General features: G+C 40.0%; 1 protein-coding gene across 2 annotated transcripts in view; it reads right to left on the reverse strand.

The window, feature by feature from the left end:
• Positions 1-4,132: 4,132 nt before the first annotated feature.
• The window catches only part of gnl1 (guanine nucleotide binding protein-like 1), a 97,872-nt gene continuing 74,730 nt past the window's right edge, over positions 4,133-27,274 (reverse strand). For both annotated transcript variants that reach the window (XM_039769986.1, XM_039769985.1), the window contains exons 10-12: positions 17,818-17,980; positions 11,947-12,087; positions 4,133-5,275 (exon numbers count right to left, since the gene is read on the reverse strand). In XM_039769986.1, the coding sequence (XP_039625920.1) occupies positions 5,046-5,275; positions 11,947-12,087; positions 17,818-17,980 (534 nt within the window). In that variant the 3' untranslated portion in view covers positions 4,133-5,045. The remainder of the gene's footprint in view (positions 5,276-11,946; positions 12,088-17,817; positions 17,981-27,274) is intronic.

Raw genomic sequence — 27,274 nt, forward strand, 5'->3', positions numbered from 1 at the left:
AGAAGTTAACATTGAAGGGTAACACAATTTCATTTACAGCCCGAGTTAATGTGTGTGGCAAGCTAACATCATTCAACAAAGACGTGCTAATGATATACTATATAGTTTAGAGTTCTGTAAGTGACATTTCTAGCGATCTTGTCCAAACTGGGCCTAAGGGGTGTTGTGGATTGCCGGCATTTTACTCCGGCCCTCACCCCCAGGCCGCCAGGAGGAGCTCTCCTGACAGCATGATCATGCCCTGAGTTCCAGCAGGGCATCATGGACTATGTAGTGTTTATACATAGCCCTGCTGTATACCTTGGGGGCCACCAGGCGTCGCTGTAGGGGGGCTCGTAGGCTTGCATGTGCCCTATAACCCGGGGTGAAGAAAAGGACTGTTTGCCCTGACCCAGAAGGAATAAGGAACTGTGGACTGATTGGGCAGGAACACCTCCGGGTCAAGGGCTATAAAAGGACTATGAGCCAGTCCAGACACTGAGCTGAGCTGGGAGGTAGGAGGGCGAAGTGTCTGGGTGAGGAGGAAAGAGAATAGTGTTGTTGTGGTTCATTTATTTGTGGTTTATGAGTGTAGAGTGGAGGGTGCTTTGAGCAATGTTTAATAATAAAAAGTATAGTTATTATACTCTCACCTGGTGTTCAGAGTGGTACTTGAGGGTGTTAGAGGTGGACCACGCCTCTATCTGCTACATCTGGCGGAGTCGGCAGGATGCTCCGTCTGGTGCAAGACAGGGACCTGTACAACAAATTCTTGTTGTGGACGGCCCGGCACAGCAGGGAACCCCACCCACGTACCACGGGAGCAGCGTGCACACAGCCCCGCAGGGTAAAAGTACCCCACGGACCGCCAGGGGTCCACAGGAGAGCCGTTTTCCCCTGTTGCTGGCTAGCGGCATGCATGACGCGAGTGCAGCGGTCTCCAACAAGTGCGCCGTTGCTGGAGGCGCCCGGGACAGCATTGTGTTCAGAGAGGCCACGCCGAGGACGTTTCCTCGGTTAGACGGGACTTGGGAGGTGAGTTCCCTGCCTATTGGCAGGCGTGTTTTCTGTTTTTCAGGCAGGGTCTTCCCGGATCCGCGTCAGTGGTGGGCGCATGCCGGTCTGCGGGCTTCGACAGCGCGGTGGCAGCTGCGGGAGCTGCGGAGAAGGAGACGCTGCAGCTCGAGAGGTGCTGGCAACAGCAAGGCTGCCGGCAAGCACGTTGCCGCCGCAGGAGGGGAGCCAAAATGGCCGCGGACAAGAAGTCCCTCCCCCTGACAGGCACGCGATTGGATGGTGTGTCTTACATGCCCGCCGATGACTGGAGAGAGGCGGGACAAAGGAATGTCCATCATGTGCCGGGGGGAGACCCGATTGGGCCGGAGGAAAAGGCCCACAGGAAGTTGCCGGCGATTGGGGCTGACGGACAGGTAGGCTCCGCATCGGTTAACTTCCTGTCTTTGCTGGCTGCTCTGTCAGAGCTGGAGGCGTGCCTTCAGCCCGCGGAGCAGCGTGTGTTGCAGATGCTACGTGCCATCTGGGCAGAGCTGCGAGTCCTGGAGATGAAGGCAGTTGCGTCTTTCGAGGAGCTGTTGAAGGCGATCAGACAGCACGATGCTGGATTCTTCAGCCGGAGGTGTACGGCGGGGAAGGTGAGTTCAGACGTCCCCGTATAGCATGAAAGAGGGTCTGCTGAAAACGGCTGTGATTGTAATGATCAGCAACAAGTAAGCAATCCTCTGACAGTGGATGCGGCGCAGGGGGCTGTGCGCGCAGTGAGGGGAGAGACAGTGAGGGAGCTGGCAGGACACGGGCTGTTGAGCGCCCCAGGCCCTAGCGCCCTCCACCCCGAGTTGACAGCAGTCTCACGCCGCTCTACAGGGATGCAGACGGGAAGGAGGCTCTTTCTTTCCAATAAGGAGACTCAGACTGTCAGGGCGTCCCAGAGCGACAGGAGGAATCGGCGGGTGCATGCTGGTTCCTCCGATAGGATGGGACGTGGTGCTGGGTGCACACGTCCGGGTGCTGGCCGCCCTCTGCGGGGGCAGAGGGAACTCTTGAGGTCAGCGGAGAGGAAAGGAATGCAGGCGGTTCCGTCTATTCCAACGACAGGAGGGACACGGAACCCGCGGAGGGGGTGCTGAACAGGCAAGTGCTGGGGTGCCAGATGGAGGGGGGAACGCTGTCAGTGCGTGGCACAGAAGGACGCCAGGGAAGGGTGTCCAGGTAGCGGTTTTGCCCCTTTCTTTCTGTCTGTTTCAGGACCGGACCCCGGACAAGCAGTAGGACCCACTTCGTTGGGAACCTGCCCTCAGGAGACGGGCCATCTGCTGGAAGGACTCTCCGCTGGCGTGCAGGTGCTGCCACGGCTGGAGGAGACTACGAGGGAGCGAGTGGCTTCAACCAAAGGGGCGCGAAAGCCTCGGAGGGGGTGCCGGTAAGAGGGGAGAGCGCAGCCTGTGCGAGGCACAGGAGGGCACCAAGTGGTGGTGTTCAGGTGGCGTCTCCGCCCCTAGCCCTGTTAGGAGAACAGGGCCGGACCTCAGCTGCCCAGGAGTAGGACCCGCTTCGGGGGTAAGCTGCCCTCGCGGGACATGTCGCTCCTGCCGAGTGGTCTTCGCTGGCTGTGGGGCACTGTCAGGGATGCCAGGGGCAGCAACCCAGCCGGGACGCCTTGAGGAACTGGTAGAGGGTCTACGCCCACCCTGGATCACATGGGGGCCGCCGTCCTGGTTGCTTTGGGGGCCAACCCTGTAGGGACACGTGGTCACCGCCAGGGGGAGCCCCAATGCCTTGGGGACCTTGGACCTCAGCACTTCCGCCACACCAGGAAGTGCTGGGGGAAGAGGTGCAGGAACACCCGGAGAGCTTCTGGGAGAACAGCCGGCACTTTCGCCACACTGGGGCGTGTCCAGGGAGGAGTGCCAGCACACACCTGGAGCCCATCCGGGATGAAATAAAAGGGGCCGTCTCCCTTCATTCGAGGCTGGAGTCGGGTGAAAGCAGGACGAGGCAGGAGAAGAGAGAGAGGAGGCGGCCCAAAGGAGAAGGCATTGTGTGTTGGCCAAGACTTTGGGGTTTGTGTGCACTTGTGAACATTGTATATAATTGTGAATAAACGTGTGGTGGTGGAAAACAACATGTCTGCCTGTCTTTGCCCGGGCTGTGTCCACAGGGACATATGGCTAATCATATCATATACCATAAACTTGTAGTTTACTAAAGTGACTTGTTGTGACCCAGTAGTATCACTAGATAGCTCAGCATCTAAACCGGCCCGTTAAGGACTTCTGGAACAAGCAGCTACTGTAGCTCCCATTTGCCTTGCTACTTGCTTGTTCTTCGAGACAGAATATCAGTCAAGCTGCATTTCACTAACAGCACGTCATGCTTGGCAGGGTCCATGGATGAATGGAATGCAGAGAAAAGATTTCAACACAGTGGAGTGTAATTTAGAGAAACTACGGCGGGTATTACTGTTAGACAAGATTTTGAATCCCAAGTTAATTTGGGTGTCCACGATTTACAAATTCAGGCTCAAATATTTTCTAATCTAAATCCTGTTGACTAAAGACTTATTTATACCTGCTTGTTTTTGTGTGGCAGTGCTTCTGTGTGAACTGTGCCAAAATGATACCACTTCCACCACAAATTTCTCAGTGTAAAGCTGGAAGTACAGCATGCAATGTGACATAATGAATCAGTTTTCTTCAGTCTTCACTGAAATATAAGCCCACTATCCTCACGATAATCTCAGTTTGTGCATCTTTATTCCAATAGGTTCAGGAGTTACTTCAGTCATATATGGCAGATTTAGCCAACATGGCCCACTTCCACCTGGCAAACCAGAAGGATGAGTCAGTGCAGTACAATGTGACACTACCGCAGCAGACATGCAAAATGCTAAAGGAAACCTTAAAGAGCACACAGGCAGTTACATTGTTATAGCAGGCTGTCCAATTAAATCTCATATGGCATTAGCACCTAAAGAACAACCACAGATTACATGATTTGGAGGGAGTCTTTGGAGTAAAACAGTGCTGCCCTAGTCACTAGCAGAATAGAATATTGTAAGGGCTTCTTCTTAAAACAAGACAAACAAATTAAACTGGAGAAAACAACTGTGCTAAAGAAATCACGGAACACAAAGCACTTTAATAGATAAATAAATTTTATTCTGCATATCTGCAAATATCTTTATAGAGTATACACTTTCAATTTTAAAACTCAAAATAGAAAGAAAGCAGACCAGCAAATATTTACAGTTAAAAGCAAGCTGTGTACTGACACTTTAACATTATGGCTTGGGTTGGAGTGTGATCTAGCCTTTCACTGTCTGGACAAAAATGAATAATGATGCTGAAAATGACTACGATGGTTAGAAAATGGATGACTAGTTCTAAACTGTTCATGTATTACAATGTAAAAAACATTGTGTTACCCCACAGGATTTCCAGAACAGCAAAAAAAATATATATATATATATATATATATATATATATATAAAAATAAATAAATAAAAAAAATCCTGTACTCCAGAATACAAAGTTATGACTTCTGCTGGAAGCTAAAACTGCAGCTGGAACATAAAGATGAGGAAGGATATTTAAGGCGCTTTTTTCATTTCATAAATTCCAAGGGTATGAAAGCTTATTGAATGTAATTCATAAACTTCTGAAATACATATAAGCTGTATTTAATTCTTTAACAGGCATGCCGTAATAAATAAAGTTACTAAGTTATTTTAAATAGGCCCTCATATTTCATCACTTACATATGGAAATTCATGAATAACAAAGGAGTAACTCTGTGGTCCCTAAAATGGATGTCATCATCGAATGGCACAGACTCATAAGCAGGTAGTAATTTACTGGAATTTTATAGAGAAACACCGGAAAAAAAAAACCTAATGGAACAAAAAAAGAATGTTGAATATTTGTGAGAGGAATGCAGTTTTCTGTACAGTAGTTCTGTTTTTCATTGTCAACTGCTAGATTGGATAAAATCAAATATAAATAAAGTCTCTTATTCCACAGCAACCTGTTACGTTTATTGAGAGCAGACCATCAACAGTCATTCTCTGTAAGTAAGGAAAACATGTTTCTACACTGAAATTTGCCCCCCTTGAAAGCGTCTTTAGATGTTAATTCATTTTCTTCATCTGTATCAAGGTCTTCCTGGTCCTCTTGTTCTGAGCTAGTTATTTCATCTCCTTCAGAGCTAGGCTGGTCATCTTGCTTAACTGCAGCTTGTAAAGCAGCAATTTCAGCTGTCTCAGGATTCCGCTCCCAGTCCGCTGAACAAAAAAATTAAAGAACAGATAATTAAATGGCACTAAAAAACCTGCAAAAGCTCTGAGAAAAGTGGGAAATGCAAGAACAGAAAAGGCATAAGGAGAAAGACGATGAAAATTATAAACACATAGGTTTTATGATCGTTCATTTTGCACTATCTTAAAATCATTATACAATTCGGATTTATATCACTGTTGAAACTCAATTCTAAATCAGATGTGCCAGCATTATGTTGTGTTTATCAAATAAGGTGGGGCAAAAGTACGGATACAATTACAATTTGCAAAAATTTTCCCTGCTTTTTTATGAGTCACTTTTGAATGTAATAAAAAGGCTTGAAAGTAAAGTCAAGATAAATGTGTTGTAGGGTAAGTGGTTTCCTTCCCAAGTACCTCATTGCAAGTGATTGGCGCTGGCAACTAGCATTTAGATCAAAAAAACTGCAAAGGCAACAGCTGCCTATAATAAATAATTCATTAATAAAGAGATGATTCCTGTTTTGTCCCTAATGGTGCAGAGATTAACGCCAGTGGTCATGCATTGGAAAGTAAAGGAAGGAATGAATGAATACTGGCCTTTGGCAAATGAACACAAGGACTGTGATCTATTTTAAATCTTTATTTTCATTTACTCATTTGATATACAGTGGTACCTCGAGATACGAGTGCCCCAACGTACGGGTTTTTTGAGATACGAGCCGTCACTAGTAGGGCTGTTCGATATAACGATATATATCGGATGACAATATGAAAACGTCTATCGCTGCACATTACGCTATCGTTTGTTTCGTGGTGTCGCAAAATAAACTGTTTACGGCAATATTTTTTTCACTGTTTTGATGGCCACCACGTGGATGCAGACACACTAGCATGGGTGATGAAGACGAGGCAACACCAGGTAGCTCCACACAGAAGGACCTTGTAACTAAACGAGGGGCTACCTCTGTAGTATGGAGATGGTTTGGATTTGAAGAGTCTGACACGGACCAGAAAACGGTACTGTGCAAATTATGCTGCAAACCGATCGCTACCACAGACTCCAACACGACAAACCTCTTCTACCACCTCTGCAAACAGCACGTGAGCGAGCATGCAGAGAGTTTACAACTGAGAGGCAAAAAAGAGCCGTCAGGTGCTCAAAATACACCACGGACTCAAACCTTAGAACAGGCTTTTGCCCATGGGACGGCTTATAAGAAAGACTCGCGAAGATAGAAGGACATAACAGCGGCCATTACAACTTACATGTGCAAAGATATGGTCCCCTTTTACACCGTTGAGAAAGAGGGGTTTCGCGCATTAATAAAACTGCTCGACTCCAGGTACATAATTCCCGGCCGAAAACATTTCACACAAGTTGAGTTGCCTCGTTTATATTACGAGTGTAGGGCCAAAGTAGAGGATGAAGTCCACAACACTGCATACTACGCTGCAACAACGGATATGTGGACGAGCCGCAACGCATCCTTATATGAGCTTGACAGTGCATTTCATCCGAGACTGGACACTCTACAGTCGATGTTTGCAGACAAGTCATTTTCCTGATGATCATACAGGAGAAATGATAGCCAGAGGCCTCAGGGAAGCTCTTGAGTCGTGGGGACTGCATGAGGATCGTCTAGTGTGTGTCACTACGGATAATGCTGCAAACAACATCCTTGCACTTCAGCTGAATGAGTGGACACGCTTACAGTGTTTTGGTCACTGTCTCCACCTAGCCATTGGTATGTGTCTAAATGCAAAATCATATTTCAGTAATAATAAACAATAGCAGGCCACGTAGGATATTACAGTTGTAAAGGTACTATTTAAACGAGCATGTTAAAAGCTTGGAAGATTAATTGCTACCAAAACAATTTGCTTAAGGCATAATTTTCCCTGCAGCGTTTGCTGTCAGCGTTAATCTTGTTAAAATTACGTTTACGCCACAACTGCATTAACACGGCAAATCTCCGTTAACGAGTTACCGCGGATCGCCCCGTGCTTGGGGCTGGGCGGCATCAACACGTTAGCGCCGTCCAGTCCCATGCACGGGGCGATCAGCTGTAACTCATTAACGGAGATTTGCCACACTACGATGTGCAAATTAACATTTTACTAGAATGTAGCCTAAAAAATGTTACTTCTGCCTTAAAGTGTAACCGATAAATATATGTATCTTACATTTTTTTTTTTTTTACACAGAGAGGAATTTGAAACTACCTCAGGTGGAACGAGCAGTTGGTGTCTGCAAGCGATTGGTGAGAGCCTTCTCCAATTCATGGAAAAGATGACGTGAACTGGCCAAGGTTCAAGCAGAATTGGGCTTACCTCAGACACCCCTACCAGGTGGGGCTCCTTACAAAATATGATTAACAGAGTTATAAAGCAAGAGAAAGCGCTCTCACAGGTTCTCCGTGCAGACAAAAAAACAAGACATCTAGTTCTAACATGGCAGGACAGGGATGTTCTTGAATCCTTGAATAAAGCACTGAGTCCTCTCACGGAATTTACGGATGCTTTATCTGGGGAGCATTATACCAGTGTGTCATACTTGACAGCAGTCCTCCATCTTTTTAACACTCAAGTGCTTAAGCCTCAGGATGACGACACACAGCTGACCACCACCATCAAAGAGGGCATCCTGAATTATTTAAATGACAAATATGATGACCAAACCATAGAGGAGCTGCTTGACATGGCCTCCTTTGTTGACCCTCGTTTCAAAACAACATATATTAAAGAGGAGAAGGTTGCAAACATCAAGACCAGAGTTATGTCAGAGCTGGAGAACCTGGTGGCTGAACAGACGGCATCAGCAGAGGCAGCCCCCTTCCATCAGCTGGAGCTTCTAAAGATGATCCAGAGGTTTGTGCTAAGAGGCAAAGGAAGAGTTTGAGCAGCTACTTTAAAAAAACAACACAATGTCAAACAGCCCCTCTGTCAACTAGAGATTCAGTTGAAAAGGAGCTCAATCAATATCTCCGAACCTTGGAAGCTTGCCCAGAAACAAACCCTCTGGATTGGTGGAAGCAGCATGAGGCACATTTCCCACTATTGGCTAAGCTGGCTGAAAAATACCTGTGTATTCCTGCCACAAGTGCACCCTCAGAGGGGGCATTCAGTACAAGTGGAAGCACTGTAACATGCCTAAGGTCTGCACTTAAACCAGAAAGTGTTGACCAACTTGTATTCCTGGCTCTCAACCTTTAAAGGCAATTCCCTGAGATTCAGCAAGATGGGGCAAACGTTTTGAAGCACTGTTTTGCCAAGTTAATTTTTGTATGCTGTAATTCCTTCTTGGAATGTATTGTTTGCTTGTTATAGGTTTTATATATATATATTTTTTTTTTATCAACCTCAGTTTGCTGCTATAGTTTAAGCGTGAAAAAAAACAACATGTTTACATTTTGGGTTTTATACACTAATGTATATGACAGGCCTGTATTTATTTTTGTTTGAATTGTCTTTACAGTTATTTTCATATAATGCTAAAATGCAAACCTGGAAATTTCTTTTATTTATATATTTAATATATTTTTGTCGTAAGCCTTATTGCTGCTACAGTTTGAAGTACAATGTTTACATTTGGTTTTGACAGATAATGTTAGACTTGTATTTATTTTGTTTAAAGGGTTTATTGGCCTTATATAGTTTAGTTGTTAGTGCTTTGATCCTTTTATATTTAATATATGTTGTGAGAGTTATTGCTGCTACAGTTCACATTTTGTTTATGTCAGGCATTTTATATAGCAGTATTTTATATTGGGCCTTTAGTAATTTGTTTTTGAAAAGTGTTTTATATTTGATAGAATAATGTTTACATTCTAAGTCAAACATTTGCTCAAATGTTCTAAATAAAACAGAAATAATTACAAGTTGAGTACTTCTCATTTTTGATTTTTAATTTAAATGAAAAAAAAGGAGTGGTGATTATATAAACTATTCACTGAATACAAAGAAAATGTACTATATCGTGATATCGGGATATGAAATGAAACATCGGGATATAAGATTTTGGTCATATCGCACAGCCCTAGTCACTAGGTCGATTTTTTGCCTTGAGTTATGAGCCAAAATTCAAAATACGAGCCATCAAAGAGCATTTCGAGGAACTGACGACAGAGGAGTTGACAGAACTACAGACGCGGCAACATGCGGAGGTTCTGCAGGAGATTGGTATCGTGGAGGAGGTTATCTCTTAAAGTGAGATAAAGAAAGTGTGCGCAATGTGGGAAAAAGATTTGAACTTTAAAGAAAAGAAACACCCTGAAAAAGTTAAAACTGATCGTGCAGTGGTGCTATTTAATGACACTTGCCTAACTCATTTCAGAAACATTCTAAAGGGGAGGACTAAACAAAAGCTTCTTGGACAGGTTTCTACTGAAACGCCTTGAGAATGAAAGTGACGAAAGCGTGCTAAAAAAGAAAAAAAAACTAGTGAAGAAGAAAATTGAGTTAAGCAAAAGTGAACAATGTTACAATACGCTAATCCGTTTCGCCAACATCTGTTTATTTTTTTAGATTCTCTTTTATGTATTAGGTTTTATTTTGTTTGTATACAATATTTGTTCATTATAAATACATTTTTCTTATATTGAAAACATTTAACAAAAAATTGGGGTGGTTTTTTGAGGACTGGCACGAATTAATCTCATTTCAATTAATTTCAATGGGGAAAATTGATTTGAGATACAAGCATTTTGACTTACGAGCTCGATCACTGAACAAATTAAACTAGTATCTCAAGGTATCACTGTATTTTCGTTTTTGTTACTGAGAAAAACCATAAGAATAAGAATTTCATTTAAAATATGTGCACATATTAAGATTTATTCTTTATTTAAGCAGTAACTTTAGCTAAAGGTGTAAGTTTGACATTGAAATAATGTATTCAATGAAAAATTAAACAGACACACCATTTCTGTTTGTGGACAAAGTACATACACTCTTGGCTCTAATAGTTGACATAGCCCCCTTTGACAGAACTAACCTCTCTATAACTAACTGTATACCAAGTTTCTGACAGTAACTGTGAGAAAAGTTTTCCCACTCCTCCACGCAAAATTCTTTTAGCTGTGTGATGTTTGAGGAGTATATTGCATGCACAGCCAGTTTCAAATCCTCACCACAGCATTTCCATGGAATTCTGAATCGAGCTTTGACTTGGTTTTTGTACAATACACTTTTATTTCATTACAACCATTCATTATTGGATTTACTGTTATGTTTAGGATCATTGTCAACCATTTCTGGTTGAGCTTCAATCTTCTGATAGATGGTCTTCCATTATCTTCAAGCACCTTCCATTAGAAAAAGAAGTTCGTAATGGATTCTATGATAGTGAGCTTCTCTGGCCCTGATGCAGCAAAGCAGCCCCAAACTATAATATTTCAACCACCATGGTTTACAGTTGGTATCCAGTTATTTGAGTCAGTTGCTGTCTTTGGTTTTCACCAAACATGTCTTCAGGTACGGTAGCCAAATAACTATCTTTGCCTAGGCTGTCCAGAGCACACTGTTCCAGATGTCCTGGTCTTTGCCTAAGTCTTTCTGAGAAAATTTTTGCTTTGTCCCGATGTTTTTTTTTGGCAGAAAAAGATTCATCCTAGCATATCTTCTATATAGATCTAATTTGTAGAGTCTCTATCTAATGGTAAATTCATCAGCATTAACAACAGATACCTGCAGGTTCTGTGATGAAATTCTGAGACTCTAAGAGACTTCAACATCTTGCATTCTGCTCACGGGCTGAACTTGCTGTGCCAGCCTGGCCTGGACAAGTTGGCAGTTAATTAAAATCTTCTCTACTTGTAAATGATCTTCCAGACAGTGGCATGGCTGATATCCAATTTTTTAGAGATATTTTTAAATCCCTTTCCAGACTCATAGGCATCTGTAACCTTTCTGAAAGCTTGGCAGATGTATTCTTTGTGATAATATACTCTTTTACACCTGAGACCCGACCAAACTGACTCTCTGAAGTTTAAAAAAAGGCAGGTTCAGATAAGATTTTCTCCAATGTTGTTTTAAATCATGTGCACTTTCACTGGTGCTCCAGATTCTAATTTCAGATATTTGAGGTAGTGATAAATGCAATGGTGTCCTTACATTTTCCACATGCAAAATTTGCATTTGTGTTTATTTAAAATATACAGTACATTGGTCTACAAAATATGTATGTAGCATGATGTTTATTATATCACCTTTATATATAGACATGGTTTATATGAAGATCAACTTTTGATATGTCTACATATGATAAAAAAATGAACAGTTCATGTGGTGAAATTCCTTTTTAGCTGTATATGAATAACAGTAGAGTAACATTTACTGTTCCTAACTCATAGCTCCAGAGTTTGCACATTCCGCCCCTTTCCCTGTGTTTTTTTCTGAGTACTCCTATTTCCTTCCACAGCCTTGCAATTTAGATTTACTTGAAACTCAAAACTGGAACAATGACAGTGTGAGCAACAGTGTGCCTTGTGACTGAGTGGTGCTCTATGCAGGTTTAGTTCCTACCTGTTATCGAATGGCAGCAGAAGAGACAGTGAAGCAGCTGGTGGTGCATAAAACTTATATTAAAAAAACAAAACAAAGAATGGGCTTTTTTTAAACAATCACCACCTTCTTGTCATATCAGCTTGGTACATAGACATGGTGCAGTGACATCAGAGGCCTCTGTGTTGTCCTACCTTTACATTTTCCATACTCTGGTGGTTGCATACACAGACACAGACGCCCATCTGTTGCTAGCCTCAAGAGGCTGTTTGCTGCTCTGTAAACATCATTTCTAGCTGCTTTGGCTGTCTTGTATCCCCTTTTTTCGGCCCAGGCTTGAAAAAAAATTGTGAAATTGTTAGATATACAGTATATTACGATCAATACCTGTACTAAATCTAAAACCGAATGCTGTCAAACATTTAAAATATAACTAGCTAAATACTAAAAGCTAAAGATTTTTAAAATATTATTATTATTGTAAAGGTTAAGATATTAAGGCTTGTGAAGATAATTGACCTATACACTCCTTCAAATAGGAAATATATAGATTTCACATTTATTTACCTCACTAACAATATTAGGTGCCTTACTCCTGAAAATCTAGAAATAGGGGTTTAGTTCAGAAAGCAGACTATGGAAGTATTTTTCATTATAGCTATAATCCTAACACTGAAATATCAAACATAATAAAAACATTTGATAGAGATGATACAGTTTCAGAATTTAGTAGATGAACTATAGGAAATAATGTCCAAAAATAATATATATTATATTCATAATGTTCCCTGCGTGGAGTTTGCATGTTCTCCCCGTGTCTGCGTGGGTTTCCTCCGGGCGCTCCGGTTTCCTCCCACAATCCAAAGACATGCAGGTTAGGTGGATTGGCGATTCTAAATTGGCCCTAGTGTGTGCTTGGTGTGTGGGTGTGTTTGTGTGTGTCCTGCGGTGGGTTGGCACCCTGCCCAGGATTGGTTTCTGCCTTGTGCCCTGTGTTGGCTGGGATTGGCTCCAGCAGACCCCCGTGACCCTATTCGGATTCAGCGGGTTAGACAATGGATGGATGGATATTCATAATGTATTCAATTATTTACAGTACATATGTAAAATGACACTGAAAACTAAACTTATATTCAACACTGTATTACGGTAATATACACAACAAACAAAAAATCTTATTGGGATTGGCTTTGCCACCAACAAACCTAAACTGAACTAATTCAAAAACAATTGTAAATGTTTTTGCACAGAAGCTACTGCTTGAGTATGTCTTATCTAAAGAATGGTGTATATGATAATTTCCTTGTAAATTATGTGGGTTATTGCACTAATGGCAAATCATTGGATTATGCAGTTTTGAAATTTGCCTTCTCAATTACAGAATCAGAATTACTGTGCAAAACACATTACAGAAAACTACTTAGTCTGGAACAAAAGATATGTTTACTCTTCTCTGTGATATAGTAAGAAGCAAACATATGAAAATAAAATTATAATAATTTTTCTGTATTCTATTTTGAGACACAGAAACTTCATAACAAAAAAGTTTGTTTCACCCATCTAAATTAAAGTAGCAGGAAAAATTAGATGAAGAGGGTTTTAATATAAGTTTGTGACAAGTTACAGCTCTCCTGAGATCTACCTTTACATAATTATTTAATTACATGTTTTGACACATTTATTTTTTATCCACAATGAAGGCCCTTATATAATAAAGACGACGTATATTTCACAACATGTATGCAAAACTAATCATTTCACATTAATACATGTTACTATCATGTTCTGAAAAGTTAGTCATTGTCGAATGCAGGTTTCTAGCTCAAGATTACTGCTCCTTCTTCTTCATAGAATTTACCCAAATATCTGTTTGACTAAATACAGACTTTAAAACTATAATTCTTATTAACATTAGAATTACCAGAGCCTATGAAAAAAAACTCGTACATCCGGCCCACCTTAAATCCCTCAAATCGCACCTCTACGTCAGCGTCTTTTGTCCTGTAAATGTGCCGATAAAGACAAGCAGCAAGCAGCCTGCTATTCCATCCCCCCCACCGCTGCAGAACGTGCACAAAGTTCTCCCAGCTCATGCCTCGATTGATTATCTGGGAGTGAAGTGCTTGAGTTTTAGAGTGGAAATAACAGATTGTTATTTGGAACACATGCATTTCATGTGTGTTCCGTTTCTACAATAATCTGTGTAGACACATTGTTAAAACAGAAACGTTTTTCATATTTTAGTAGTAAATGACAAAATGTTGGCATAAACTATAGAATGTGAGAAGCTTGAAGTCCAAAGATCAAATAAACACTTTCACAGAAGGTTCAAGGACGATATAACAGCTTCTGTGGCATAGCGGTAACATTTGCTGACTTGTAATCAAGAGTCCCCGGTTTGATCCCGACTGCCTCCTATGTTTACCGTTTTCAGTAGTGAGCTGCTCTTATTGCTAATATTATACAGTACACACATACATTTGGTTTGCATCTGTAACAGATGGTGTACATTTATAGGACTTGTAAAAGTTACCTTTTTTTTTCCACTTTTATTCTCTCAGTCACGATCACGATACATAGTACCGCCCTAGGGATCTGACACTTAGTTTTTATTTGAAACTGGGAGTAACTGTAGATGTGGGAGGTGTTTTGAGGCAATGGAACTGCACATTTTTTTGATCTGGAGGGATAAAAGCTGACACACAAACGCTGGTGAATCTGCTTTCTTTGTATCTCACCGTCACTTGATTTTTTTTAATTCAGTTTTATTAAGTTTTCCTGCTCACGGCTGAATTAGTATGCACCATATGGTCTATGATGTCAAAAAAAAACAAAAAAAAAACACAAGAGACATATGTATATATGATATTTGGAATTATTCCTTTTTTGACCTGTATAGTACATTTTGGAAAACATTGTGGCATGGATGCAACATTATTCATATTCATTCGCATAACATCTTGCGGTTGTAATCGGTGACCATGTGTTTTTTTTTTCGATCTTGCCAGTCACCACATTGCTGTATGGTGGTGTTTCTTTTGTACTCCAGGACATGCAGAGGAAAGAATAGTACAGGGAGGTCAGTTCAGCTCTAAATGCAACCATCAAATTCAAATGTTAACAGTTCACACACACACAAGGACCGTCCTTCTTACATTTAGGACATGTGTACCTGCTGAAATGTGCACACTTCTCTCTATGCTGTGGTTTCTATTACACACCTGAAAGAAAGAGACAATATATGTGACATTTTGAAGAAATCATTTTATGACCTGAATAGTACCAATCAGAAAACATCATTGCACAAATGCAATATTATATGAAAACGAACAGCGTCAGATCGGGTGTGAACTTATACTGGTGCTGTTAGTTACAGTCAGATCAGGAGGTGATTGAGAGAATAAAACTGAAAAAAGCTAACTTTTACAAGTACAATAAATTTATACCCAATGTCCCATATATTTGTCTCTTTCTTTTTTTCTCTGTGCTGCGTTCACATTGTGCACCAGAAGGCATGAGCTTATTCAGTGCGAGCAGGAAAACACAGGTGGCCAGCTGCTGTGTGCTGTAACAAGTTTGACCTGGCGGCGATCAACACACATGTACTGTGCAAGGCATGCACGGGGGCCACTTAGAAAAGAAGAGTGTTCATGGCTCACCTTACAGAGGAACTTCGTCATCGCATCTTACTAGATGCACCTGGTTTACACCTGGTGGCATGGATCGTGGACTATCTTACAGACAGACCTCAGTACGTGTGTCTTGGGAACTGCAGGTCTGACATTGTGGTCAGCAACACAGGAGCGCCGCAGGGGACTGTACTTTCTCCGGTCCTGCTCAGCCTATATACATCAGACTTCCAATATGATTCAGAATCTTGCCATGTGCAAAGGTTCGCTAATGACACTGCTATTGTGGGCTGCATCAGGAGTGGGCAGGAGGAGGAGTACAGGAAGCTAATCAAAGACTTTGTTAAATGGTGTGACTCAAACCACTTACACCTGAACACCAGCAAGACCAAGGAACTGGTGGTGGATTTTAGGAGGACCAAGCCCCTCATGGACCCCGTGATCATCAGAGGAGACTGTGTGCAGAGGGTACAGACCTATAAATACCTGGGAATGCAGCTGGATGACAAATTGGACTGGACTGCCAATACTGATGCTCTGTGTAAGAAAAGTCAGAGCTGACTATACTTTCTTAAAAGGTTGGCGTCCTTCAACATCTGCAATGCTGCAGAAGATGCTGCAGATGTTCTACCAGACGGTTGTGGTAAGTGCCCTCTTCTACGAGGTGGTGAGCTGGGGAGGCAGCATACAGAAGAAGGAACGTCTCACGCCTGGACAAACTTGTTAAGAAGGCAGGCTCTATTGTAGGAATAAAGCTGGACAGTTTAAAATCTGTAGCAGAGTGACGGCCATTAAGCAAACTCCTGTCAATCATTAAGAATCCACTGCATCCACTTAACAGTGTCATCTCCCGGCAGAGGAGTAGCTTCAGTGACAGACTTTTGTCACTGTCTTGCTCCACGGACAGACTGAGGAGATCGTTCCTCCCCCACACTATGCGACTCTTCAATTCCACCCAGGGGAGTAAATGCTAAGATTATTCAAAGTATTGTCTGCTTTTACATGCATTTTTATTACTCTTTAATTTAATATTATTTTTGTATCAGTGTACTGCTGCTGGAATATGTGAATTTCCCCTTGGGATTAATAAAGTATCTATCTATCTACTAGAAAAGACGATGGAAAAAGAAAAGGAGGATGCAACATCAACAAGCTTCTGTTCCAAGACAGCCGTTTTCTCCAGGAAAGTAAACTGAGTCAGTGTCAAGTGCACTTTCAATGTAATAGGAACCTCAGCACAGGGAGAAGTATACAATTATTTTACAGTCCCTCCCTTTCAAAGATCCAAGAGGACAACAGAAAAAAATCCGTCACTCAACATATCAGAAAAGGTGTGGAAGGTAGCAATGCAGAGAATTCACTCAAACTCCATATGCGCAAAGCATATAATTATTCAACGTAAAATTACTGTATATATTGAGCATATCTGTCTCGCTTAAAACTGTCCAAAATGTTTCCAGGGCAAGATCCAACCTGCGAATGTTGCAATCAAGTCCCAGCCTCACTGGGTCACACGTTTTGGGCCTGCACATCATTCTGGACAAAAATTTTTAAGTGCCTTTCAGACAGCCTTGGTGTCACAATTCAACCCATTAACAGCTGTGTTTAGTGTTCTTCCAGATGGGTTTAAAGTGGAGAAGGACAAACAAACTGTGATTGCTTTCAATACATTATTGGCACACTAGACTTATTTTGCTAAACTGGAAGAATCCTAACTCTCCTTTTTTATGTCAGTGGGTAACTGATTTTTTATACTATTTGAAAGTGGAAAAAATTAAATTCTAAGAGGATCTGTGCAGAACTTTTTCAAAACCTGGCAAGACCTAATCAATAAAATTTTAGAATAAGCTCTTAAAGCACTGAGGAAACATATAAAATACATACATACATATATATATATATACTGTATATATATATATATATATATATATATATATATATTTTTTTTTTTTATATGCATATTAAAGTCATCAATTTATGTATTTTGACTAGCTTTAAATTTTACTCCGTTGGCCATTCTCTCTATCTCAGGGGTGGGGGTTGGGTTGATTTGTTTTCAATCCTATTGTTTTTAAAAATTGATCTATCTGTATGGAATGATTACAATAAAATCAATAAAATTGCAAAAAAAAGAAATGCATGTGTTCCAAATAACAATCTATTATTTCCACTATAAAACTCCAGCACTTCACTCCCAGATAATCAAGGCATGAGCTGGGAGAACTTTCTGCACGTTCTGCGGTGGTGGGGGGATGGAATAACAGGCTGCTTGCTGCTTGTCTTTATCGGCACATTTACAGGACAAAAGACGCTGATGGAGAGGTGTGATGGGATTTAAGGTGGGCCGGATCTACAAGTTTTTTCGTAGGCTCTAATAATTCTAATTTTAAACAAACCAAGAAGAAAACAAACTCATATTATCTTCATCTTTTTTACCTTCACAGATATCCCAGGCGCTCCAATGAGGATCTGTTGAACCTTCACTTTCTTTTGGGTGTTTAAGTTTTAGAATTTTCTGGACAGGAATTCTTTCCGCTAAGTATCCCACTGATGTGTATGGCTCCTGGATTTGGGAAACTGGGTAAATTCCTGCCAATATCTGTAAGGAAACAAAGCAGTACTGCTGCTCTAATATGTTTATTAAATCTAGGTGCATCTTAAGCATAACTTCAGAACAAACTTCTGTCCACATTGCATTTCACGTCCAAAGCAGCATAAAATGTATATGGACACAGTAAATATGTACTGTAACTTGATTGCAGGAAGTGACTTGCTCATGATTTTAAATTAAACTGTCACTCAAAAATTAGCAAAGTAACGTGCCATTATTTTATTAAAAATAAATAAATTTAAATTCCATTATTAGGAGTAAAATTTTGAACGGCAACAGATCAGGCAAGATTATGCAATGAACAATCCAGTTTGATATACTTAACTTACTCAATTAGAAGAATCTTAAAAGGAAAACAATTTCTTAAATTATTAAAAGCAAAAAAATAAATTAAAAAATCTCTAAATTGGAACAGTGCAAGAATTAAGTTTTGATTATAAATATTTTCATCTAAAACACTACCATTTTGAATGTTGTACTGATTATATTCCTCACAGAACTCTCTCATTCTTTCCTAGGGCACGAAGCGGAAGCAGAAACAGATAATGGCCAATAGCGAGATGAATCACGTTGCTGTCATCGTAGAAGAATTCCAGGCTCTCAACAAAAAGATCCAGAAACACCCGTCCAGACGAAGGTACCTTAGGGATTTGAAGGTTCAGCTGCTGGAAAAACCATCCTCGCCATCAGAAATCGACGTAACACACCCAGTTTCAGTAACATCAACTCCACGTTGTGCTGCTCACCTCCAAGGACAAGTAAGCTTCACCCCCACGCCTCGTTGAAGTGATGACACCACCGATGAAGACCTCGGCGTATTTCAGCTATGCAAGCGGGGGTTCAAGGCTAGAACACCTCCATCGGCACAGGCAAGCATCTTGACCAAGAATCGGTTCGACCCTCTCCGCGTTCCCAATTTGCCTTCAACCCCGGGTGATGTAATCATGATGGGTGATTCGATTGTAAGAAATCTCAATACCACATGCCCTAATTGGAAATTTTTTGCTTCTTGTTTTCCCGATGCTCGTGTCCAAGATGTGATGAGACATGCACCGACAGTTTACAAGAAGCACAAGAACAAGGCAGTGGCATCCACTGTATTACACGCTGGCGTAAATGATGTGAGGCAACGACAGTCAGAGATTCTCAAGGCTGACTTTGCAGCACTAATTAAAGACACAAAAGAGAGGACCCTGTCAGCAAAGATCTTTAACAAGAGGTAGTGGACACGAGACAATCAAACGAATACTACAGTCATCTGCTGGGATTAAACAACTGGCTGAAAGTCTTCTGCGAGAATCAGGACATCGGGTTCATCGACAAATGGGACCTCTTCTGGGAAAGGCCGCATTTCTTCAAGCGGGATGGCCTGCATCTGAATAGATTCGGCACCCAGGTCCTCTCCGAAAACATCGCTAAGGTAATTAGTCTCTCTTGACTGTCTATTTCTACTCTTAACCCCTTCTGTAATGCTAATGCTTTGCTAAGACATGATAATTGCTTAACAAACTATTCCGTAAAACTGCACAGCATTAATACTCTAATAACCAATCTCAATGCACGTAAAAAAATCTAGGCAGTGTGGCATAAACACTAATAATTTAATTACAATTACTACTTTAGATGAACAATGTATTAAAACTATTAAAACAGATTATAGATTAAATAAAAAATACACACAGAGCGGCACTAATAAAAATAACTTAGTTTCTGCTCCAAATACCAATAATGCACATAGAATTCAGCTCTGCTCCTCAGAAACATTAAATATGGCACTATTAAATGTTAGAGCATTAACTAACAAGACGTTTTTATCAACGATCTTATTAGTGATAGAAAAATTGATTTTATTGCACTAAGTAAAACGTGGCTTAGCTCATATGGTGTGGCTGTTTTATTTGAATCTGCACCTCTGAATTACAGTGTTACTTGTGCGGATCGTCAAGGAAAAAGAGGCGGCGGTCTGGCAAACATTTACTCGAGCCGGTTAAAGTGTAAAGATATCAGTTTTGGTAAATTCAAGTCCTTTGAGTATCTCGCCGTTATTATTCATGGAGATTCTCACTTTCTAGTATTATCCGTGTATAGACCTCCTAAATTTAATGCGTCTTTCTTTGAGGAATTCTCAGACTTAATGTCAATTTTAATTACGAACTATGACACACTCTTAATAGTCAGCGACTTTAACTTTCATATCGATAATCAGTGTGACCAAAAGTAAAAGAATTCATGAACCTCCTGGACTCTTTTGATTTGAGACAGCTCGTTAATCAGCCTACACATAAAGCAGGTCATACGTTAGACTTAGTAACTACCAAAGGAGTAAAAGTTGATGTAAAGCAGGTCATTGATATTGGTCTATCAGACTACTTTCTTTTACTATTTAATATAGAAATAATGATAGAAAACATTAATGAGAAGCATATTGTTAAAAAACACTTCTTTGATTCATCATCAGCTTTAAAACTTACAAACATTCTAAGCAATCAGTCCGTTTATAGTGCCAACTATAATAGCGAGGATAATGTAAATAGTAAGGTGGAAAATTTAATACTAAAGTGAGAGCTGCTGTTGACATAGTTGCACCTGAAAAGACAGTTAAAAATTCTTCTAGTATTGTTATACCATGGAAGACCCAAAGAATGTCTGATTTAAAGAGAACATGCCGTAGAGCTAAGCGTACTGTAAATGGAGGAAAACTAAACTAACTATCCACTATGAAATACTGAAGGTTAAAATAACAGAATACAATAACACAGTCCATCTTGAGAGGTGCTGCTATTTCTCTAAGATTATAAATAACAATGCTAGTAATCCCAGAGTCTTATTTTCTACAATTGATCGTCTGCTAAACCCAGGTAACACAAAGGAATGCCTCCAAAATACTTCCAGTGAAACCTGTGAGGCTATTGCTGTATTTTTCAATCAAAAAATGAATGATATTAAAAATAATATAGTATATCTCCCCAACACTGTGGATCCTCCTAAGCCCCAGTACTCCATTATAAACAAATTAAATTCTTTCACTAGGATAGATTTACCTGATTTACATAAAATAATTTCTCAACTGAGACCCTCCACCTGCGTCCTTGACCCAATACCAACAAGTCTTTTCAAAGACATATTGGGAGTGCTAATTGATAATATTCTTGACATAGTAAATTCGTCATTAGATACGGGGGTCTTCCCAGACTGTCTTAAGACTGCTGTAGTTAAACCCCTACTCAAGAAAAATAATCTTGACCCCCTCGCTTTGAAAATTTTAGACCCATCTCTAACCTGCCTTTCTTAAGTAAAATTCTAGAGAAGGCAGTCATTATGCAGTTAAATGACCACCTCAATAAACATGCTATTCTTGATAAATTTCAGTCAGGTTTTAGAACAAATCACAGCACAGAAACTGCACTCGTTAAAGTAGTAAATGACTTGCAGGTAAATGCAGACAGAGGCCATTTATCTGTTCTCATCCTCTTAGATCTGAGTGCTGCATTTGACACCATTGATCACAATATTCTTAGAAATGCCTTAGTCAATGGGTGGGCCTCTCTGGCAGTGTCTTAAATTGGTTTGAATCCTACCTGGCAGGTAGAAAATTCTTTGTTAGTTGTGGTAATTACAACTCAAAGACACCATGATATCCTATATGGTGTTCCACAAGGCTCTATCCTGGGTCCACTGCTCTTCTCAATCTACATGCTTCCGTTAGGTCAGATTATCTCAGGGCACAACGTGAGCTACCACAGCTATGCTGATGACACACAGCTGTACTTATCAATAGCACCTGATGACCCGACTGTTATTCACTAACACAATGTCTTACTTGTGTTTCTAATGGATGAATAGTAACTTTCTCAAGCTAAATAAAGAGAAAACAGAAATTTTAGTGATTGGTAATAATGGATACAATGAGGTTATTAGAAATAAACTTGATGCATTAGGATTAAAAGTCAAGACGGAGTTATGAACTTAGGGGTACTGTTGACTGTAACCTGAATTTTAAATCGCATATTAATCAGACCATTAGGACAGCATTTTTTCACTTAAGAAACATAGCAAAAGTTAGACCTCATATCATTGAAAGATGAGAAATTAGTTCACGCTTTTGTTTTCAGTCATCTAGATTACTGTAACGCACTCCTCTCAGGACTACCCAAAAAAGACATAAATCGTTTGCAACTAGTGCAGAATGCAGCTGCTAGAATCCTAACTAGGAAAAGAAAATCCAAGCACATTTCTCCAATTTTGATGTCACTACACTGGTTACCTGTGTCATTCAGAATTGACTTTAAAATTCTGCTTATGGTTTACAAAGCCTTAAATAATCTCGCTCCATCTTATATATCGGAATGTCTGACACCCTATATTCCAAATTGTAACCTTAGATCCTCAAACGAGTGTCTGCTTAGAATTCCAAGAGCTAAACTTAAAAGAAGTGGTGAGGCGGCCTTCTGCTGTTATGCACCTAAAATCTGGAATAGCCTGCCAATAGGAATTCATCAGGCTAATACAGTGGAGCACTTTAAAAAAAACGCTGAAAAACACATTACTTTAACTTGGCTTTCTCATAACTTCACCTTAATTTAATTCTGATACTCTGTATATTCAATTCATTATAATAACTACTCAAGGTGGCTCTAGAATCCGTACTAACCCCTACTCTCCCTTTTGTTTCTTTTCCTGGTTTTCTGTGGTGGCGACCTGCGCCAGGGTGGTCTCATGGTCTGGAACTCCTGAAGATTTTATTCTTTCTCTCCAGCTGTCTAGAGTTTTTTTATTTTGTTTTTTCTGTCCTCCCTGACCATTGGACCTTACTCTTATTCTATGTTAATTAGTGTTGTCTTATTTTAATTCTTACTTGGTCTTTTATTTCTCTTTTCTTCATCATGTAAAGCACTTTGAGCTACATCATTTGTATGAAAATCTTCTATATAAAGAAATTTTGTTGTTGTTATTTAATGTGATCTATAACTTCAGTAAAACTTAAGTAAAAAGAAGTAGAAAAAAACCTATAGTAAAACAACTGTAAAAGCTCATTATACTTTTCATTATATTAAGAGCTGCAAGGCTAAAAAGTAAATTTTTTCATCAAGTACTGTATATTAAGAACACTTTTATTAAAGGAATAGTGTATTGTTCATTCCAGGTAAAGGAAAGACAAAAACAAAGAATAAGCCTTAGTCATCCAATCTAGTACATAAAGACTCCACCCAGAAAGTGACCGGAGGTGTCATTTGTAAAACTTTGCAGAGACAGTGTGAAAAGTACAGTATGTGTATGCCAAAAAACAAGAAGATACGTTTAGGGAAGAATAAAGAAAAAAAAGACGTATAAAACGTGGCATATGCACATTCGTACGCAAATATACCCATTACTTAACACAATCATCTTGTACATGTGGAATGTGTGAATGTGCTAGGTTGCCGTCTTGAAACAATCATGTATGAACTATGCTAATCAACATCGTACATATGCAATCTTAATGCTGTAGAACTTCATTGATTGGTAACCTGAGGCATCCAGATACCAGCAACTGCATTTGAGGAGTCTAAGGTGTGCTCTTAACAGCATTTTTGCACCTTTCCTCTGCACTTTGTGTTGGAGAAAGGCATAAGGCTGGCGTATTCAAATAGTGGCTTTTTTGCCATATGCAGCCCCAGAAGCAACTTCCGAGTGGCCCAGCCCATGGTCCCGCCAGAAACACAGGGAAAAAACACATTTCATGAGCTTTCAGAAATTCCTTCAGTACTACAGACCATGAATGCAACACTCCGCGTAGCCTAACAACATTCAATCTACAATGCAGTGCGTTTTTGTGTGTCTACATGTGGTGGGAATAGTCTATGATACTGTGACAAATTGTTTAAGGAGCAGCTTCTCTGGGGGAATCTCTTCCTGCTCTTTCACCATTTGCTGCCCTCTCACCTTGACCCTGTCTAAGAAGGTGCACTGAGCCTTTACAAAGTGCTTTCGCCCAAGACGCCACACCCCACAGCCCATGCAGTAGCAAGACGCGTCACAATATAAACACACGTGGTAATTTAAAATTAACCTGTGTTTCCTCAGTGTGCCATAGACGTTTTATTCATGTGCGTTAGTTACTGTTATCAGTTGTTATGGCTTTTTGCAATAATAGCTTTGATACCACTATAGTTGTTTTTTTATTTGTTATGTGCAGCGGCGCAATCTTGTCACCGCTGCCTTACAATAAAAAGACTGTGGATTCACGTACTGTGTGAGGCGCAAAGCGTTTTAAATATTTATTTTATTTCAAAAGGGAAACAAATGTTATTGCTAATACTGTGCACTATTTTTGATTTTATGCACTCTGAGATGTGCCTGACTCATATGTGAGCAACATCTTTATTTTGTCTCAAAAGGGGAACAATTGTTATTGCTACCACTGTGCACTATTTTGTTTTTATGCACTTTGAGATGTGCGTAGGACAAATATGACCAAAATGTTTATTTATTTTTTTTTATTTCAAAAGTGGAAAAAAAGTATTGCTGCCACCTCAGATTCCGTTCAGTTATAGCTGTTTTGTTTTTTATGCACCTTTTGATGTGCCTGTATCAAATGCGGCCAAATTTAAAACAATGCATACACATGCTTTACGATACGTTTGTGTTGGTTTAAATTTTGTCATTACCTGTTGCCTGAAAATGTCTGGCCCAGCTAAATTTCTTGGTTTGAAAATCTTGCCCAACTGAATTTGTAATTGAATAGCTTTGGTAAAAAGAATCAATGTCTCAGTGGGTAGCCACTATAACCTAGTACATGTTATAACATGATTGCTGTTATATTGAACAATATAGGCCATATGAAAAATTGAGAGTTGAGCCAGTTTTCCTACCAACAAGCCAACCATCAAATACAAACACCATAAGCTAGCCACCTGCCAGTTCTATCCATCCATCCATCCATTTTCAAACCCGCTGAATCCGAATACAGGGTCACGGGGGTCTGCTCTACCTCAAAATAAATAAATCATGGATGACCCAGGCCACTGAGCCACTATGTTTGCTAGTCTCATCTTGGCATTACAGATGACTTGTGCATTAATGGAAATTAATTGCTTATGCTTCATTCTTGTCAGGTGCACTTATCGAAATATGAATGTAGCCATTTGCATCAATTATAAAACTGGACACTGCAAATTGCCTTTTGTTGGGCTGCACACCCAAACTATACAGAAACCAAATGTGGCACCTCATCAGTCATTTATGGCTTCCATAAACCAGCACAGTGGGCAAGATGTATCTGAAGCCTGACTAAGATATTCTTGACATTTTGTTCATTTTCCTTTGGTAGATCCCTTTTGCGCCATTGTTAAAATCTGGATATGTAAAGGTACAGCACAGTTTTGGGCAGCATGTCTTTTTAATGCTGGGCCCAATTCAGCATACAGTTCCAAGAGAACGGCTTGTGGGTGCCTAAATTGGCTCATACGCTAGTTTCTAAATGCTCATTTCCTTCATATATGACTATATAGATAGTCTACAGGCAGTGGCAAACAAGCCATAAGTGTAAAATTATTAGACTATGAAAAGGTTATAGGGAACAATATCTATAGCTTTCTGTACACAAGGAGGGAATCACACCTGTGTTATAACTTCATGAAATTATTGACAACAAGGGACTGCATTGATTTCTAATTCTCAGCTGATATAAACTGAGGAAAACCCAAGTAAGTGCTTCAATATGAATACTCAGCTTTTCATTCTTAAAAGGCAATTAAAATAGCGTCTATGTGTAATATTTATTAGTGATTTAATATGTGCCTCAAATCAACAAAAATTAATATAATGGCTCAGTGATATTATTGATCGAGCGTATGAGTCATCATTTGGTTGGTTTGGCTGTATGTTCCTAGTTAATCCTACTTAGTCATCATCTCCTACTTTCTCCAAACTGTTGTGTAAAAATCAGTCCTGGCTGCGGAAAGTATATGCAAGTTCTCCTGTCAAGTTTTCTTTTATAAATCCAACTTTTGCATAATCACAACAAGAGGCCAGAAATGCATGTATGCACGTTTTATAAATCTGGAGCTGTGAAGATAGACTGTGCTACCATGGCTCCTCCTGAAGAAAGGAACAGTGTACTGAATTTTCTTATTCTCGAAAAAAAAATAGAATTAACAGAAACCACAATTTGGATGGATTTCTTCCCAGAGCTATTGTGTTTGCCTGTTATTTGTCACTGATACTTGGCATTCGTGTCTGTTGTCATATAATCTTAATCAGGCAACAGTCAAGTAGTGGGAAAAGCAAGACATATAAAAGATGAAGCTGTTAAGGGGCTCTTTGCCTTAATATCATTCAGGCTGTATTGGAGAAAGTGCCTTTTGTTTACTAGCTCTATGCTGCTTAATTTTTTGTGTTTTCTGACATGTGCTTGTTGTTTTGGTTTTGTGATTTTTGCTCTGCACTTTTAGAAACTGTCTGCTTTTTTGTATTTTGACATTCCTTTTGATTTTCGGATTGCTGTTTTTGGATTTCAGCTTTCAAATAAAGACCACAGATTTTAATCTGGTCCTTTGATTCTAAAGTCTTAGCTTGTTCTAGTTGGTACCCCAGCTGTGTTCCAAACTATCAGCCAAACAGAGTGATACAGTATAGTGTAGTTTATCGGTTTGACAATTTCAGGAAGAAAAACTGATGCTTAGGGGATGTGCTGTACATACTTCTTTTTTTAAGTAGCATTTGTAAATTAGAAAGGATTCACTACAGTTTTTGTATTTTTTTGTCGAAATAGTATTAAAATTGATTATTTGATGTAGTATAACACAGCTCAGTCAGCCAGTCCAAAGATTTAGCAATTGTTTAAAACAATGCCATTATGTATAAAATTATGGAAGTACATTTTTTTTTCTTGGTGCAATTTATTACAGAAAGCTACAGTATGAAAGTAAAAACTAATAAAATTGATAACCTCTCAAAATAGTATGAATGCTCAATATACTGCACAGTTTCACAAAGTAAACCTGGTAAAAAGTTTATTTTGTAGGCTGATCTTCTGTGAGAACAGCAGAAATAGTTATGTGAAGAAGTTAAATCAATAATGTTTTATCTTGTTGAATAATGACTAAAGGCCATGTCACAATACACAACTTTTCAACCACTTTTCAGGTGCAGACTATTTACATAAGTAGTAAGTTGAAGGCAGTCATGGCCCACTCCTGTGACTGCCAGTCACGTAGTTGAACATAACCAGTGTCTCAGCCCAACTAGTCAGCTCATCCTGACAAAATCATACAGATATGGTAAAGCCTTAAGATGTAGGGG

Source organism: Polypterus senegalus, chromosome 11 (genome assembly GCF_016835505.1).
Source record: "Polypterus senegalus isolate Bchr_013 chromosome 11, ASM1683550v1, whole genome shotgun sequence".
NCBI classification, from domain to species: domain Eukaryota; kingdom Metazoa; phylum Chordata; class Cladistia; order Polypteriformes; family Polypteridae; genus Polypterus; species Polypterus senegalus.